General features: G+C 35.2%; 3 protein-coding genes across 6 annotated transcripts in view; 1 reads left to right on the top strand and 2 right to left on the bottom strand.

Annotated features, from left to right (window-relative positions):
• Positions 1-6,485, bottom strand: part of LOC113045377 (NACHT, LRR and PYD domains-containing protein 1b allele 3-like) — a 33,253-nt gene extending 26,768 nt beyond the window's left edge. The window contains exons 1-5 of the mRNA XM_026205734.1: positions 6,348-6,485; positions 5,201-5,244; positions 4,362-4,476; positions 448-537; positions 134-164 (exon numbers count right to left, since the gene is read on the bottom strand). Coding sequence (XP_026061519.1) covers positions 134-164; positions 448-537; positions 4,362-4,476; positions 5,201-5,244; positions 6,348-6,363 — 296 coding nt within the window. The 5' untranslated portion in view covers positions 6,364-6,485. The remainder of the gene's footprint in view (positions 1-133; positions 165-447; positions 538-4,361; positions 4,477-5,200; positions 5,245-6,347) is intronic.
• On the top strand, positions 6,369-9,492 carry LOC113045410 (THAP domain-containing protein 1-like). 3 transcript variants are annotated; one of them, XM_026205798.1, is made up of 6 exons: positions 6,369-6,492; positions 7,146-7,367; positions 7,538-7,686; positions 7,957-8,001; positions 8,597-8,629; positions 9,405-9,492. In XM_026205798.1, the coding sequence occupies exons 2-6, from the start codon at positions 7,224-7,226 to the stop codon at positions 9,460-9,462; spliced, it is 429 nt and encodes a 142-aa protein (XP_026061583.1). In that variant the 5' UTR covers positions 6,369-6,492; positions 7,146-7,223; the 3' UTR covers positions 9,463-9,492. The 3 variants fall into 3 exon arrangements, 2 of the variants coding, with proteins under 2 accessions (XP_026061583.1, XP_026061582.1); XM_026205797.1 differs by lacking the exon at positions 9,405-9,492 and having other exon boundaries at positions 8,597-9,135; XR_003275980.1 differs by lacking the exons at positions 6,369-6,492; positions 7,146-7,367; positions 9,405-9,492 and adding an exon at positions 7,429-7,444 and having other exon boundaries at positions 8,597-9,135.
• A 1,202-nt stretch (positions 9,493-10,694) lies between these two features.
• Positions 10,695-13,069, bottom strand: LOC113045407 (uncharacterized). Of its 2 annotated transcripts, XM_026205792.1 has the most exons (3): positions 12,858-13,045; positions 12,584-12,666; positions 10,695-12,068 (listed from the first exon to the last, which is right to left on the bottom strand). In XM_026205792.1, the coding sequence occupies exons 1-3, from the start codon at positions 13,027-13,029 to the stop codon at positions 11,565-11,567; spliced, it is 759 nt and encodes a 252-aa protein (XP_026061577.1). In that variant the 5' UTR covers positions 13,030-13,045; the 3' UTR covers positions 10,695-11,564. The 2 variants fall into 2 exon arrangements, 1 of the variants encoding a protein (XP_026061577.1); XR_003275979.1 differs by lacking the exon at positions 12,584-12,666 and having other exon boundaries at positions 11,742-12,068; positions 12,858-13,069.
• Positions 13,070-14,289: the final 1,220 nt, after the last annotated feature.

The raw sequence follows: 14,289 nt of genomic DNA, 5'->3' as shown, positions 1-14,289 counted from the left end.
TTAAAACAAGCTTTTAAATTCTAAACAGATGCACATAACATTGGTTGAAAATAAAGAGCTTTGAAGTGCTTCTTAGGTATACCACGGTCACATTATAACAGAAATACAATGTAGGAAATTAATTATCACTTACACGACAAGTTTTTCCATTGTTGTGCCTGGCCCTGTTCATAAAGAAGTGATTATAGAGCTCATGTTAGCTGGAAATAGACCATAAAGAGAATTTGATCTGATGTTGATTTAGCAGAGATAGTTTAGTGACTACTTAATATTCTAGTTTAGAGACCTCATAATTTATCTTATGAGGTCTCTGTCTAAAGGGCAATGTATTTAAATAATAATATCATTATATATATATATATATATATATATATATATATATATATATTTAGCCATAGAGCAGGGAAGTTTTATGGTTAAAGAAACAATTAATCTGAGAAAACATACCTTCTGGCTTCATAGGCAATGTCCAATCAAATTTTCCTTTTAAAGGGTTTTTTGGTTGATCGTCTGAGCTTGATGTCTGTGTGAAGTCATCTGAAAAAGAATTATACTAAATATATAATTATATTAGTTTGGTTAGTAAACTAAAAAAAATTACCACCCTGAAAACATTTAAGATTTTTTTTTAAGGTAAGTGGTTGCAAAAATGGTAGCTTAATTTAAATAAGCAAAATTTAGTTGACTAACTTTTTTTTTTTTTAATGTAGCTAAAATAATGTAGCATTTTTTTTACTGAGTTTGTCACTAAAAAAATGTGTAAATTCAATTAACCTTTTTTTTTTTACATTACATTTCTTACATTTAGCTGACGCTTTTATCCAAAGCGACTTACAATTGCTATATTTGTCAGAGGTCGCACGCCTCTGGGGCAACTAGGGGTTAAGTGTCTTGCTCAGGGACACATTGGTGTCTCACAGTGGATTCGAACCCGGGTCTCTCACACCAAAGTCATGTGTCTTATCCACTGCGCCACCACCCATGTGTTGTAATTGGCATTTTTATTGCCAAGATGTCCAGATGGTTGTGTATTTAATGTCACATACAGTATTTTCATAGGGATTCTTACTTTAAGAAATCTGTATCAATATTTTTGGTAACATCAGCACTAAAATAACTTCCAATGGTTAAACCTAAACCACCTCATTCTTTCATTCTTTAATCCATTCATTCTTTCTTTTTTTATTTACTTATTTATTTCTCCTTAAAAAAATTAATTCTACATAAAATCAAAACAGGTCCTATTTACCGTAATTAGCCTATCCTTTTGCAAGTTCCCTTGTGAACAATAAACAGGTGCATTTTTTGTTACAAACAAATAAATAAATGACCATCCAACCAGCCAAGAAAGACTGTAATGAGGAGATAAAAGAACAAGAGCATTTTTATAAATTGGGCAGATTGACTAATATATATTTAACTGGAAATTATATTAGGGACACCATAATGGTGATGAGAGCACTCAAATTAAATTTAAGAATTTTATTAAATTTGTATATATTTAATTATAATAATCTAAATGCTGATGTTAAATAAAAGTAAATTAACACAGTTTCTTCACCATAATACGACAAAAAAATATTGTCGTTCCCTCAACATGGGATCTTAAGACCATGACTTCACATTTCTTGATGACAAAATCCATATGTTAAGTTGCAGCACCAAAATGACCCTACGGTCAAAGTATTTTTTTTTTTATTAAATGAAACAAATAAGTCTTACAACATATTACCCCAGAAATACCAAAAGAGATTATATACCAGATAATCTTCAGAAGAAAACAAACAAGAGGTGAATTAAAACAGAAAATAAAAAAATGTATTAATATATGATTATTATTATTATTATTATTATTTTCCTTTTTCTTAAAGATTCAAAAACCAATGTATGCCTACTTGGTGATGTACGGCGAGTGTGTTACTATGTAAACAATTTCCCCATAAAATTTAACAATGTATCATTCTTTTTGTTATTCACTAACATTAAAGATGTTCTCAATGACTCCATTTCCATTAAAAATACTTCACAGTAGGGATGGACTGGGAGTAAAAAAACGGCCCTGTATTTTCTCCTAAATAAGCTCACCACAATTACAAACTATAGGGCTGTAGCTATCTAACATTTTAGTAATCAGGTATTCTACCAAAAATTCCATTGATTAATCGAGCAATAGGATAAAATGTGTTTTGGCTTAATTAAAGTGCAAATATTAATCATGCAAGAGAAAATAAGACTCCTGGGTCTCTTAAAATGAACAACTAACTTTCCATTTTTAGAAAAAAAATACTTTTATTTTTTAAATGCATAGAATAAAATGCATACATCAAAAATAAACATTTAATTATTACCCATTGTTTCTCTGTTTTAAACTAAACAGGACTTTTATTTTGATGGGTTTACATACCTTTACAGTTCTGTGTATGTGATTTGACCCTAGTTTTACTCAAATCAAACGGTCAAATGCTCATAAAGTGACTGTCAGAGCAGTTCTGGAGATGTTGTACATGTGTTCACGTCGTTATTTAGTCAGCAAACGCTGAAATCACTGCGAGCGTCACGCGCGCTTCAGTGTGTGTGTGATAAAGAAAGATGCGCTTCTGCTCCATTCATTAACAGAGACACGCAAAACATGCAGGATTCATATTTAAATAGACTGTTCTGGCTTAATATTTACAGATATTAGTCCATACTGTGATTTGATGTAAGTGCAATGACCTATTTTTGAATAATTCATTCAAAAATAGGCAAATTCCATGCCATTCTGCGTTAAACTGTAAATTCTGTTTTGATTTCTGGATTCCGTGATTCCCTCCGTGTTTTCTGCATCGCAGAAATCATAGGGCCCTAGTTGCGGTATGCCAGCTCTTTCTTGCGATGGACACATGCCACGACGTTCTCTTTACATTTGCCCACGCCCTCAAATCAAAACACTGCTGACTCCTTATAGTATGCGATTCCGGATGCAGCGCTTGTGTCTCCTTCCGCTTTGTGGGTGACGTAAACGTGTTGTGTCACATTAAAAAAATCATTGCGAAAGAACCTGACGTGAGATTTTAAATAAATTAAAAGAGGCTTCGAGGCAGAGGAATTTGCCTCGATCATTTTTTGTAATCGAGTTACTCGAGGAATCATTTCAGCCCTATTACGAAGATCACGGGCATCCAGTATGATTTTCCGGCCTTGACCCTTACACACAGAGATTGTTCCAGATTCTCTGAATCTTTGGATGATATTATGCACTGTAGATGATGCTAACTTCAAACTCTTTGCAGTTTTTCTCTGAGAAACTCCTTGATATTGATATTGATATGATATTGATATGATATTGCTCCACTATTTTTCACCGCAGCACTGGGGGAATTGGTGATCCTCTGCCCATCTTGACTTCTGAGAGACACTGCCACTCTGAGAGGCTCTTTTTATACCCAGTCATGTTTCCAATTGACCTAATAAGTTGCAAATTCATCCTCCAGCTGTTCCTTACATGTACATTTAACTTTTCTGGCCTCTTATTGCTACCTGTCCCAACTTTTTTGGAATGTGTAGCTCTCATGAAATCCAAAATGAGTCAATATTTGGCATGACATTTCAAAATGTCTCACTTTCAACATTTGATATGTTATCTATATTCTATTGTGAATAAAATATAAGTTTATGAGAATTGTAAATTATTACATTCCTTTTTTACTCACAATTTGTACAGTGTCCCATTTTTTTTTTAATCGGGTTTGTATAATATTATATGTATAATGCTATATAATATAATATAATAAATATATTATATTATGTTTATTATATCTGAGTTGTCTGGAACACAGCATGAGGTTAACATTTTAATATTATATTATGTTTATTATATCTGAGTTGTCTGGAACACAGCATGAGGTTAACATTTTAACAATAGAGCGTGTACTAAAGTTACGAGCCATTCTATAAGGTGACATTTCAGAACTTGAAAAAACGGATTGCGAAGTAATGCGGCGGGTCCGTACATTTTGATCATTTCATTTCCTATTTAGAATGCAATAACAAGAAATGGAAAACGGCTCATTTATTAGTTTTTCTGTGTAGTTTAACAAACGGAAAATGAGATGAGTCAGTGCAATATTAATTTATACCCATTGCCTTATTAATAGTAATAATTAATATTCATTTTTAATGTCTTATTAAAAAGGAGACTAATTGTAAAATAAACAAAGCATTTATACAAACAAAAATATGTGACGTCTGTTTTTTTTTGTCAAATATAAAATACATCACCTTTCTTATAGTGGTAGGATTCTGTTAACTTTGAAGAATACAGAATTTAGGCTCCTCTGTTAAAGAGGGGGCTCATTTATAAAGTGAAAATAAGGACCTACCTGTCATCCTAGACGGGCTATGTGTAGTCTCTTCCAATGCTGGTGAGTGTACACTGTTACATATTCCTTTCTGGTTCTCTTCAATGTTTGACAGGTTATATGGTCTCCAATGACCCTGTAGTAACCAAATACAATGTACTTTTTCCACAGCACAACAAGTAATTTGTAGTTTACTTAGGGGGATATTAGACATTAGATTAGTATTAGTATCCAACTCTGTGCTGGCTGCATTTAACTTTATTGTATGTCTTTTTTATTTTATGAATAATCTTGCATTATTTAGACATTAAAAACAGTCAGTTGTAGGAATAATGAAAACAAAAGATAACAAGATAAATACTTAACTAACGTTTATCTGTTTAAAAGTGTTTTCACATGCTGTTGCAGTGGCCCGGTGGTACAAGTCAGAACTTATGTTTTGGTTTCATTATTCCTCAGAAAATCCTGAGTTTATGAGGTAGCAAATGCGTTTTAGAGGTTGAATCCTGTAATCACAGTAATTCTGACAAAATGTGATTGTGAATGCATCTTTTAATGCAATAAATATATATAATAAAATCACAAGACAATGCTGAAGAATGTACATTTTTAACAAAAAGGAAAAAAACTGAAACAGCAATTTCCAGTGTAGAAACAATTAGCACACCTTTACAATTATAAGTGCCTAAAATTAGATTCAGGTGCACCAATAAATAGAATAATCTGCAATCAGTACATAAATTTGGTCTAAACAGGAATTTATTAAGAAGCCCCACGAGAAACAGACTGTACATGCAAGAGACCACCAATAGTAAAGAATTCTGCATGGAGGAATGGTCAGAAAATACAATTCTACTTACTTTAATGTGAACTGTAGTTGGCAACAATGGGTGTTTTTCTTGCCCTGAAAATTAATTATGGCAGTTCATGTCAAGAAAATTGAAGATTAAGTAGAAAGCAGTATGAAGGCATTCTAATACTGATTTAGAAGAAAGTTTGAAATAAGCTTGATGTAATTAAAGTGATTACATTTTCCATTACCAATGGAAAATAAATAATATAGGAAACCTTCATTGTCAGATTGGCTGTAACAAAGACAAAGCTCAAGTTGAAGTCATTTTATAAGCCAAAAAAAAAAAGAGTCAATACCATCAGATGGTGATGGTATTGAAGCTCTCAAAAGGTGCTGTAGGGAACTTTCGTAAAAAAATATATATTTTTTTTAAATATTGTTAAACCTGTCATCATGTTCTGACAGTAGAATATGAGACAGATAATCTGTGGAAAAAAAACAAGCTCCTCTGGCTCCTCCCAGTGCTCCTATTGCCATTTGCAGAAAGTCATGCGCTCCCGGTAAAAAACAACCAATCAGAACTGCGGTCCGTAACTTTGTTTGTGTTCAAAATGTAGAGAAATGAACATAATAAGCGAGTACACCATGAATCCATTTTCCAAACCGTGTTTTTAGCTTGTCCTGAATCACTAGGGTACACCTATAATAAGTGTTTATATTCGGACTATTTTAGATTGCTTCGGGCGTACATCGGCGGAGTAACCCAGTACATTTGTGATTCTTCACAGACATAAACAGAGAGAAGTAGCTCCGGCTATAATGTTCTTCTGCAAGACGCAAGCAGTTCTGTTTATTAACCGCTAGAGCGTCAAAAGTTCCCTACTGTAGCTTTAAATTCAGTACTGTTCACTGCTTGGTCACTAAAATTTAAATCTGAACCAAAAATCCATAAAGATCAATCGAGATAACATAGGTATACCGCTCTGACGATTTTGCTACCTTACATTAAAACACTTGGTTGCAATAACCAATACTTATCAGATTTTTGCTACCAGCATGATGTTAATGTGGTGTGAGGCTTCATTAACGTGTACACCTTTGTTTTATCATCTCATTACATTTGAATTAAAGAAATTGTAAGAGATCGTAAATTCGGCGGGACAAAAGCACAGCAAGAAGATTCTAAATGTATCACATTTAACCTCTTTACTCACCGTCAGGAACCTCCATCTGTATACGGCGCTGTTTTAACCCAACGAAATTTTTCAGGAAGGTCGAAAAATGACTTTAGAACATCTTCGATATTATCAATTGGTCCTGCAGCAAGGCGAAAATAACTGCTTTTATCGTATGGTATAGGTATACGCCATAGACAGTAAAAGAAATGGACACAGCGACCCCATTGGAACTCAATTGAGACAAATGAAGCCCAGTTTTAGCGTTTTTTAGCACTTCCGTTTCTGACGCGCAGACTCAAACGAAGCTTGACGACGTCAGCAACCTGTCTGACAGATGTAAATCTTCTAGTAGCTGTGCGTGCAAACTGCCATCGTTAATCTTGCAGAGACGGCGAGCTTGAGCGGGGAGTTCTTTGTCGTGAGTGAGCAGGAGTAAGTATTCTGATTAATTATTTTGTATAGTATTTTAAAATGTAATGCCAGTACGCCATATTAAGTTAATTGCCTGCGAGCTTCTCCTCCTGTCTGTACGGTAATGCGACATAGAGCCGAGTGGTTATGACGCAATCGTTAGCCTATTTTTTACAAAAACTGTTTATACGGGGCCATAATGTAACATAAAAGGTAATGGAGCCCTTTATACATTGTCGTGTATCTTTAGAAATACATAATGGACAAACGGAGTCTTCAAACGCCTCAGATGTAAAGTTATTCGCTGTCAAAGTGACGCCAAAATGAATGGGAGTCAATGGGAATGCTAACGCAAGTGAAGTTCTGCTAAAAGATGGCAGCCCCCGCCCGACTTCAACTTCCGGTCGAGTTCCTTGCCCCTTGGTATACGCCTTATTCAGCCCGCCGACATTTTGATTCGAAAACGAGGCTGTGAGGGATTAGCAGTCAGCAGCGTTCACTATGGCGTATTGTTGTGTACCGGGATGCCGGTCGTTTAGCCGTCAAAATAAAGACAATACGTCATTTCACAAATTTCCACAGGACAGAGAACTTCAGAAAAAGTGGATTGTTAAAATTCGACGGGACATTGGACCTAACTTTCAGGTAACAATATTGCATTTATGGAAAAAAAGGACTGTGTACCCTAACGTTAGCCTTTTTGCTAAACGCTAATTTCTAACGTGAGCATGTTTATTTTCCTTTAAACGCCTGCATATAGCTAAAATATAATATTTTACCACAACAACTAAGTTCAAAATCTCAATTTTTCATAGATTACAAAGAACACACGAGTGTGCTCGAAACATTTCTCTCCGGAATGTTTTTCAAGAACACTGACTGGAATCAGGAAGCTAAAGGGAGGTTCAGTTCCCTCCGTGTTTACATGGACTCAACAGCCAAACGAAAGGAAAACCTTACGATCGTAAGTGAAAAAGATCTATTCTTCAAATGATGTTATATAGATTAAAATAATTAATTTGTGATAAGAGCGTACAGCTAGGTCATAAGCACCTTTCATACATTTACATGAAATAAATATAAACATGTCAAGTCTTACAAAATACTACTGGGTAGAAACTTTATTTTTATGCAAAGTGAAATGTATTTAATAGTTTGCTGTGTACTGTTTGGTATCAACCCCTTTTAAAATATCAAATTTATGTTCAGAACATTATTTTTGTTTCTGCTTTAGACAAGAAAAATGGCATTTAGAGGAAGAACATGAGGAAGATGAAAGGTGAGCAGAAATGGAGGAAACTAATAAACATGTAAATTAACGTTACTCTAAAAGTTTTGTGTGTCTCATAATCGTGATATGCAAGTTGTATAGTTCAATCAATGACAGAACAGAGGTTGCACAAAATATTAATACCTGCAAAAATAGCTAATATTTCTTTAAGTTGTTTGTTCACAATCTTTATTAGTGTTTGATGGCCCCCATCATTCACTTTTTGTTTTATATTCTTTTTCACTGATTTAGTCATAATAATAATTAGTCATAGGCCTAATCTTAAAATCTGTTTTTTTAAATGCACAACAACTGAGCTTAAGGTTACAGATGTTTTTGTTAAATAGGCTCTGATAATTAGCTCTATTTGGATATCTAACCTGTTACCAATTTCACACTCAAGTACAGCCAGTACTAAACACTGCGTAAAACCAATAATAGACAAACAAGAAAATATAAACAAAAATATGAATAAATTATATTCACAATATCCCCCCACAAACTACATACATGTTATTAACCCCTATAATAATTGGTGTTCACATTATTTTATGCAACCAACTGTTTACTATTGTTACATGACTGTTCTCTTCTTTCTCTACAGTTCTACAAAGGATGGACCAAGCAACGAAGAATGGTTAGTAGAAATCTATCATACAAAATGTGTACCATATTTTCTGCACTATAAGGCGCACTTAAAAGCTTTTAATTTTCTAAAAAAAATGACAGTAAGCCTAATAATCCGGAGCGCTTTATATATGGATCAAGGCGCTCAAGGCGTCTTTATATGACTGTTTTGTTGACATTCCCTTTATCACAGCTCTATCTAGTGGATGCATAACACAAACCCAGTCAAACGTTTGACTGCAGTATCTTCTATTCTATGCGCCTTATAATCCAGTGCGCCCTATATATGAAAACAGTTCTAATAGGCCATTCATTGAAGGTGTGCCTTATGGTGCGCCTTATAGTGCGGAAAATACGGTATATAAATGCATCAAATGAGAAATAAACATGAATATAGAATAGGTGTATAAAATCTTACTTGCCTGCTCTCATTCTCTCTCTCTCTCTGTAAGAGCCATATTGCATAATTCATTATTTAAATTGAGTATCACAACTATTTGTGTTATGTTGCATGTTCTGGTTATATTATGTTGTATATATATATATATATATATATATATATATATTTTTTTTTTTTTAAGTTGTAAACCAAGTGGATTTATGTGAGAAGACTGTAAGAAGTGTTAAACGATTGATGTTGAAAATAAACTAAGAAATAAAAGGACATCATGGACTCTTGTGTCGTTGAATAAGCGAGTGCAACAAGACAGATATGCGTCAAAACTTGTGGATTAATTATAAGAAAATGTACATGTCCCATTAACACTCTCAGTTTCTCAATCTAGTCATGTCACAGAGATGCCAAACACTGACATAATCATGATTATTGTGTGGAGCCCATGACTACAGAGGAGAAGCTTGTGGCTGCACAAGAGGAAATTTCTCGTCTGTCTGCTGAAAATGAAGCACTCAGAAGTAATCAGTTTGGCATTCAGAACTTTATGGGTAATCCAAAACTCATACAGTTTTACACTGGGTTCCCTGACTATGACACTGTAAGAGCCGTTTTCTTGGCTCTACAGCCCACAGCACAGAGCATGGCCTCATGGGCTCAAGTGCAAAGAATCAATCAAACAAACCAACACTCACTGAGGGTTGGATTCCAGGCACAACATCTCTCCCTGTTTAATCAGTTTTTTTTGTTTCTTTGCCGGATTAGATTGGGCCTTCTTGAACAAGACCTTGCTGTGCGTTTCAGTGTTTCACAAAGTACAGTCAGTAGAATTTGTGTAACCTGGGCAAATTATTTGTACTTCATGCTGGGGAGTCTGCCTATATGGCCAAGTAGATCTGCAGTTGATGAACTTATGCCAGAGTATTTTAAAGCTCTCTACCCCAAAACCAGAGTCATCCTGGATTGTACTGAAATTCGAGTCCAATCTGCCAGCTCTAAGGTACTGAACTCTGAGACTTACTCACACTACAAAGGCATGACTACACTCAAATCTCTGGTTGGAATTTCCCCGGATGGGAGCATGACTTTTGTGAGCAGTCTTTACACTGGAAGCATCTCTGATAAAGAGATCACCAAGTCATCTGGCATTTTGAATCTTCTCGAAGAGGGTGATGCTGTGATGGTAGACAAAGGCTTTTTAATCAAAGACCTACTTGATGAAATTCATGCCACAGTAGTTATTTCACCTTTTCTCGGCCCAAGTGGACAGTTCAGCCATGAGGATCTTGCACACACACACACAACATTGCTCGTTTGAGGATTCACATTGAACGGGCCATTCGTCGAATCAAGGAATATCACATTTTTGATCGTGTGATTCCTTTGTCATTGGCTGGTTCTGTAAATCAGCTCTGGACTGTGTGTTCTATCCTCAAAATTTTCACGGTCCACTGTTTTGAGTTAACATATAAAAACAAAAAAGTGCACATGGAATCACAAAAGTGCAATTTTGTATATTTATTATATAGTTTATACACTGGATTACATGTATATTTAAGAAATTTTTTTTGATATTTTTTTAAATAAAATGATACAATTTTTATAATACTGAATTTTTACATATTGTAATTCTTACCACATTTTTGTTACAAAAGCATTTCAATATAAAAATGTACCTTTTAATTAGTTTCTCTTTGTAATAACATTTGTACTATTAATTATTTACAGACATGTCTGAAGTTTGAGAGAATTAAAACATTCTGCATTTCATAGGAATACAGTTTCATTTGTCATATTTACACTTTATAAAGATGGTGAATTAAAATCACTACAGGATTTACACTATCCCTTCAAAGGGTAATTTGAGGTCTTGTTTCGGTTTACACTCTCCTGTTGCAGAGAACAGGTAAGAAACAGCTGAAAAAGAAAAAATCAAGCTTACACTTCAGCTCCTCCCATTCATCTTTGTTGAAATGGATACGTTCCAGGTGGTAATCACTATTGCATTTGACAAAAAAGTCACACCAGGTAAACCCACTAATCCCCTTTTGTCCAACAATCTGATAGTAGTACTCGTGGGTCTTTTTTAGAGTGAAGTTCCCTGCTGCATTTGTCAAATATGAGCAGTTTTTGAAGCTGTCTTTGTTTGGGCATTTGATCTCGAGAAGACCGTGGACAGGATCTGCTGTAAGGTCAACTACTTTCCTGTCAGGTGAGGCTCCTAGGTGAGGGGCATGATGATTAATTATTAAGCCACAGGCAAACAATTTGTTTCCAGTGAGTTTTTCATATTCTGCAGCAGCAACAGGCTCAAGTTGTATGCCTCTTTTCATAGCTTTGGTCTGAATGGTTTGTTTTGCACACATGTCAGCAGCTGACTTGTCAAAGTCTTTAACTCTAGAACAGACCCGCTTAAAAGATGTTGATGTGATCCTCTCTGCGCGTAGCCGATGCCAAGTGATGCTGCTTTGGTCCCTGGTTCCACTTTCCAGGTGCAGTGAATCTTCTGATGTAATTATCAGACCTCCGTAGAAATCATGTTCTTCCTGGTTTAATACAATACCTGGGGTAATTGGTAGGATAAAACAGACCCTAAAGGTAAGTCGCCGAACTCTGTGGTGACAAGTTGTTTTTGTTGGTTACTGGCAGTTAATAGTTTAAACATGTGGCTTCTGCTGCCTGATGCTTTTAGGTTTTCCCTCAGATTCTCTTCAAATTCACTACAGGGCAATGGGACAGGGACTGGGCAGTAAACATTTGGAAGAATTCCCTCACTTGTGCGGTTTACTCTATGGGTACTACTATTTGGTGGTTTTACTTTGGAAACCGATACTGTGCTGATTGGCTTTGGCTTTAGTCCTAATGTTCTTGATGGCACATGCCATGTTTGAGGCAAAGAGGTTTTACTTGCTCTTGGTGGTACAGATTTATGCTCCATTTTTAGGTAGTGAGCCAGTGTGTATAGTAGTCCTAGTAAATGATTACAATGCCCCAATCCTGCTTTACAAGTGCAGTGGGTGTATCGGATAAAAGGGTTTTCTGAAGCCAGCTCCACCTGCAAAAAAGCAACAAAATGTTAAGAAAAAGACATTAACTAATTTTTTTTTATACTTTGGTCTTAAAGTATTTCACAACTATAACGGTTGTTGGTATAACTAAGTTACACTTATGTTACAACAAGATATAAAAAAGTAATTAGTTAGAATCTACTTATTACATCTGTGTAATAAGATACGTCAGTTAATGTTTTTTTGTTTGTTTGTTTTTTTTATATCCCAAACAGCTATCAGCCTAACCGTTTTATTCCCCCAGTAGTACTTATATAAAGAAATGTATATACAACATTAAAGATCAGAAAAACTACTTAAGACCATATTCATGTCAACAATAACAACTTGCATTTTAAAATGACACTGCTTACTAGAAACACCTGGTATTTAGTATGAACGAACGAACAAACATACAAACAAGGTCCAAAAATGAACGAAGGACCAAAACTTGAACTCAACATGAACCCTCCTGAACATGGAGGGTGTAACGTAGAAATTTCCTCACAATAACACAAAATACCTTCATGTTGTAAGGCGGCTCGTTCTTTCGCATCGAGCGAAAAGACCGGGCCCTGACACTACAGCCTGCTTCGTTTCTCTTCACTGTAAAACCACAGGTATCATGGACATCAAACACTACAGTTCAACACTTCGAGTTGGCTAAGAGGCTAATATTAGCAGCACATACAATCAGTATGTAACGTTAGGTCGTTCGGCAACATTTGCGCTATCGTGATCTTCAATGCAGAATGCTAAGCTAACCTCACAAGAAAGTTGAAAAAGTAACTGTTTACCTTCAACATCATGGATATAACCCTCGATCCAGTTGCTGTAACCCTTCAGGAGGATAGACCTGGGAATTTTTGATCCTTCGTCCGCCCATGACTCCACAATATTGAGCGTAAGAGGAGGAAGATATGACAGGTTCGTAGCATAGACAGTAAAAGAAGTAGTCCACACAGCCATGTTTAATTGTTGTTATTTCCGGTTTACCCTCACAGCCTCGTTTTCGATTCAAAATGGCGGCGGGCTGAATAAGGCGTAAGCATAGCATAGACAGTAAAAGAAGGCGTAAGCTGATCGTTATCACATTGCGGAAGCCTTCTATAAACGACATCACAACAGGAAATATAAAATATAAAGTAATTTTATTGGTTTTATTAATGATAATAATGGTATGATTTTTTCGATGCTCTAGTGTATTAAAGCACATATCTGATACTTAAGAAAAATCATGCTGTGTAAATTATTATGACATAAAAAGTCGAACCTGTGGTATACTAATAATTAATTGATGCCATAGATGCACAAGAGTATTTTCTCCAGCAGAGGACAGCACAGTCCACTTTCCGAATAAACTAGGCACGAGAATAAAGTTTTGTTGCGGGCTTGGTGTTAAAATTAAAACCAACAGAGATGATGTAAACATTCATTTGAAACCACTCTACGCCACACGTCTGCCTGACTATCATATTTTTAATATCATATTTTTAATATCAACTAACATAATTTATAATATGTAAATCATCATAATTGTTTAACTATTTTATCACTTTTTTGCCAGTCATAGCATCCATCTATTTTGAATGGGATTTTAGGGAGACCATATTTAATATTTTAAGGATCATCTGTTTAAAAAAAATATAGCCAACCCCAGTATCTTTGCTTATGAAAGACAGAAAACAACTGAACTTCTGTGCATCGGACGTGTCACACTACTTTCATTATGTTGAACAGGCACTGACTTTTTAATTGCAAGACAAAAAATATATAAATACAAAATAACACTGCATTGACATACAATAACAAAACAAAAAAAAGAAAGAAAAAAGAAAAAGACAGGAAAGTCATTCTTTAAGTATACCATCATCATAAACCTTAATAAACTTGTTATTCTTATTATTATCAATGTGTTTAAGAGATTTAACAATAAGCAAAATCTCTGCAGGGAAGACCGCTAACATGTAACCAGAATTTAAAGACTTAAACAAACTACGTCATCAGACTTCCCAGCCTCTCGGGGGCGCTCCCGATATTACAATAATCTTATTCCCCGTAAATCGTAAACGTCCTTCTAAACTCTTTTTGTCCGCTTGCTCCTTAATGTAATAAACTCTTATTACACATATAGAATGTTGCCCCAGGTTTGAAGTAGTGGTTAGCTGCACACAGGAGGGGGAGGGGGGGGGGCGTCAGAGAAAAGGTGTTCTCACCTCACCATAGACA

This window comes from Carassius auratus, chromosome 27 (assembly GCF_003368295.1).
Source record: "Carassius auratus strain Wakin chromosome 27, ASM336829v1, whole genome shotgun sequence".
In the NCBI taxonomy this organism is placed as follows: Eukaryota; Metazoa; Chordata; class Actinopteri; order Cypriniformes; family Cyprinidae; genus Carassius; species Carassius auratus.
Note: the sequence above shows the minus strand (reverse complement) of the source record. Positions and strands in the feature narration are given on the sequence as shown.

Coding starts and splice junctions, on each gene's coding strand:
- LOC113045410 (XM_026205797.1), top strand. CDS start 7,224: ATGGCGTATTGTTGTGTACCGGGATGCCGGTCGTTTAGCCGTCAAAAT. Junction 7,687..7,956: donor GAAAGGAAAACCTTACGATC/GTAAGTGAAAAA, acceptor TTTCTGCTTTAG/ACAAGAAAAATGGCATTTAG. Junction 8,002..8,596: donor GAACATGAGGAAGATGAAAG/GTGAGCAGAAAT, acceptor CTTTCTCTACAG/TTCTACAAAGGATGGACCAA.
- LOC113045407 (XM_026205792.1), bottom strand. CDS start 13,029: ATGGCTGTGTGGACTACTTCTTTTACTGTCTATGCTACGAACCTGTCA. Junction 12,667..12,857: donor TTATATCCATGATGTTGAAG/GTAAACAGTTAC, acceptor GTGGTTTTACAG/TGAAGAGAAACGAAGCAGGC. Junction 12,069..12,583: donor AGCCGCCTTACAACATGAAG/GTATTTTGTGTT, acceptor GCTTTTTTGCAG/GTGGAGCTGGCTTCAGAAAA.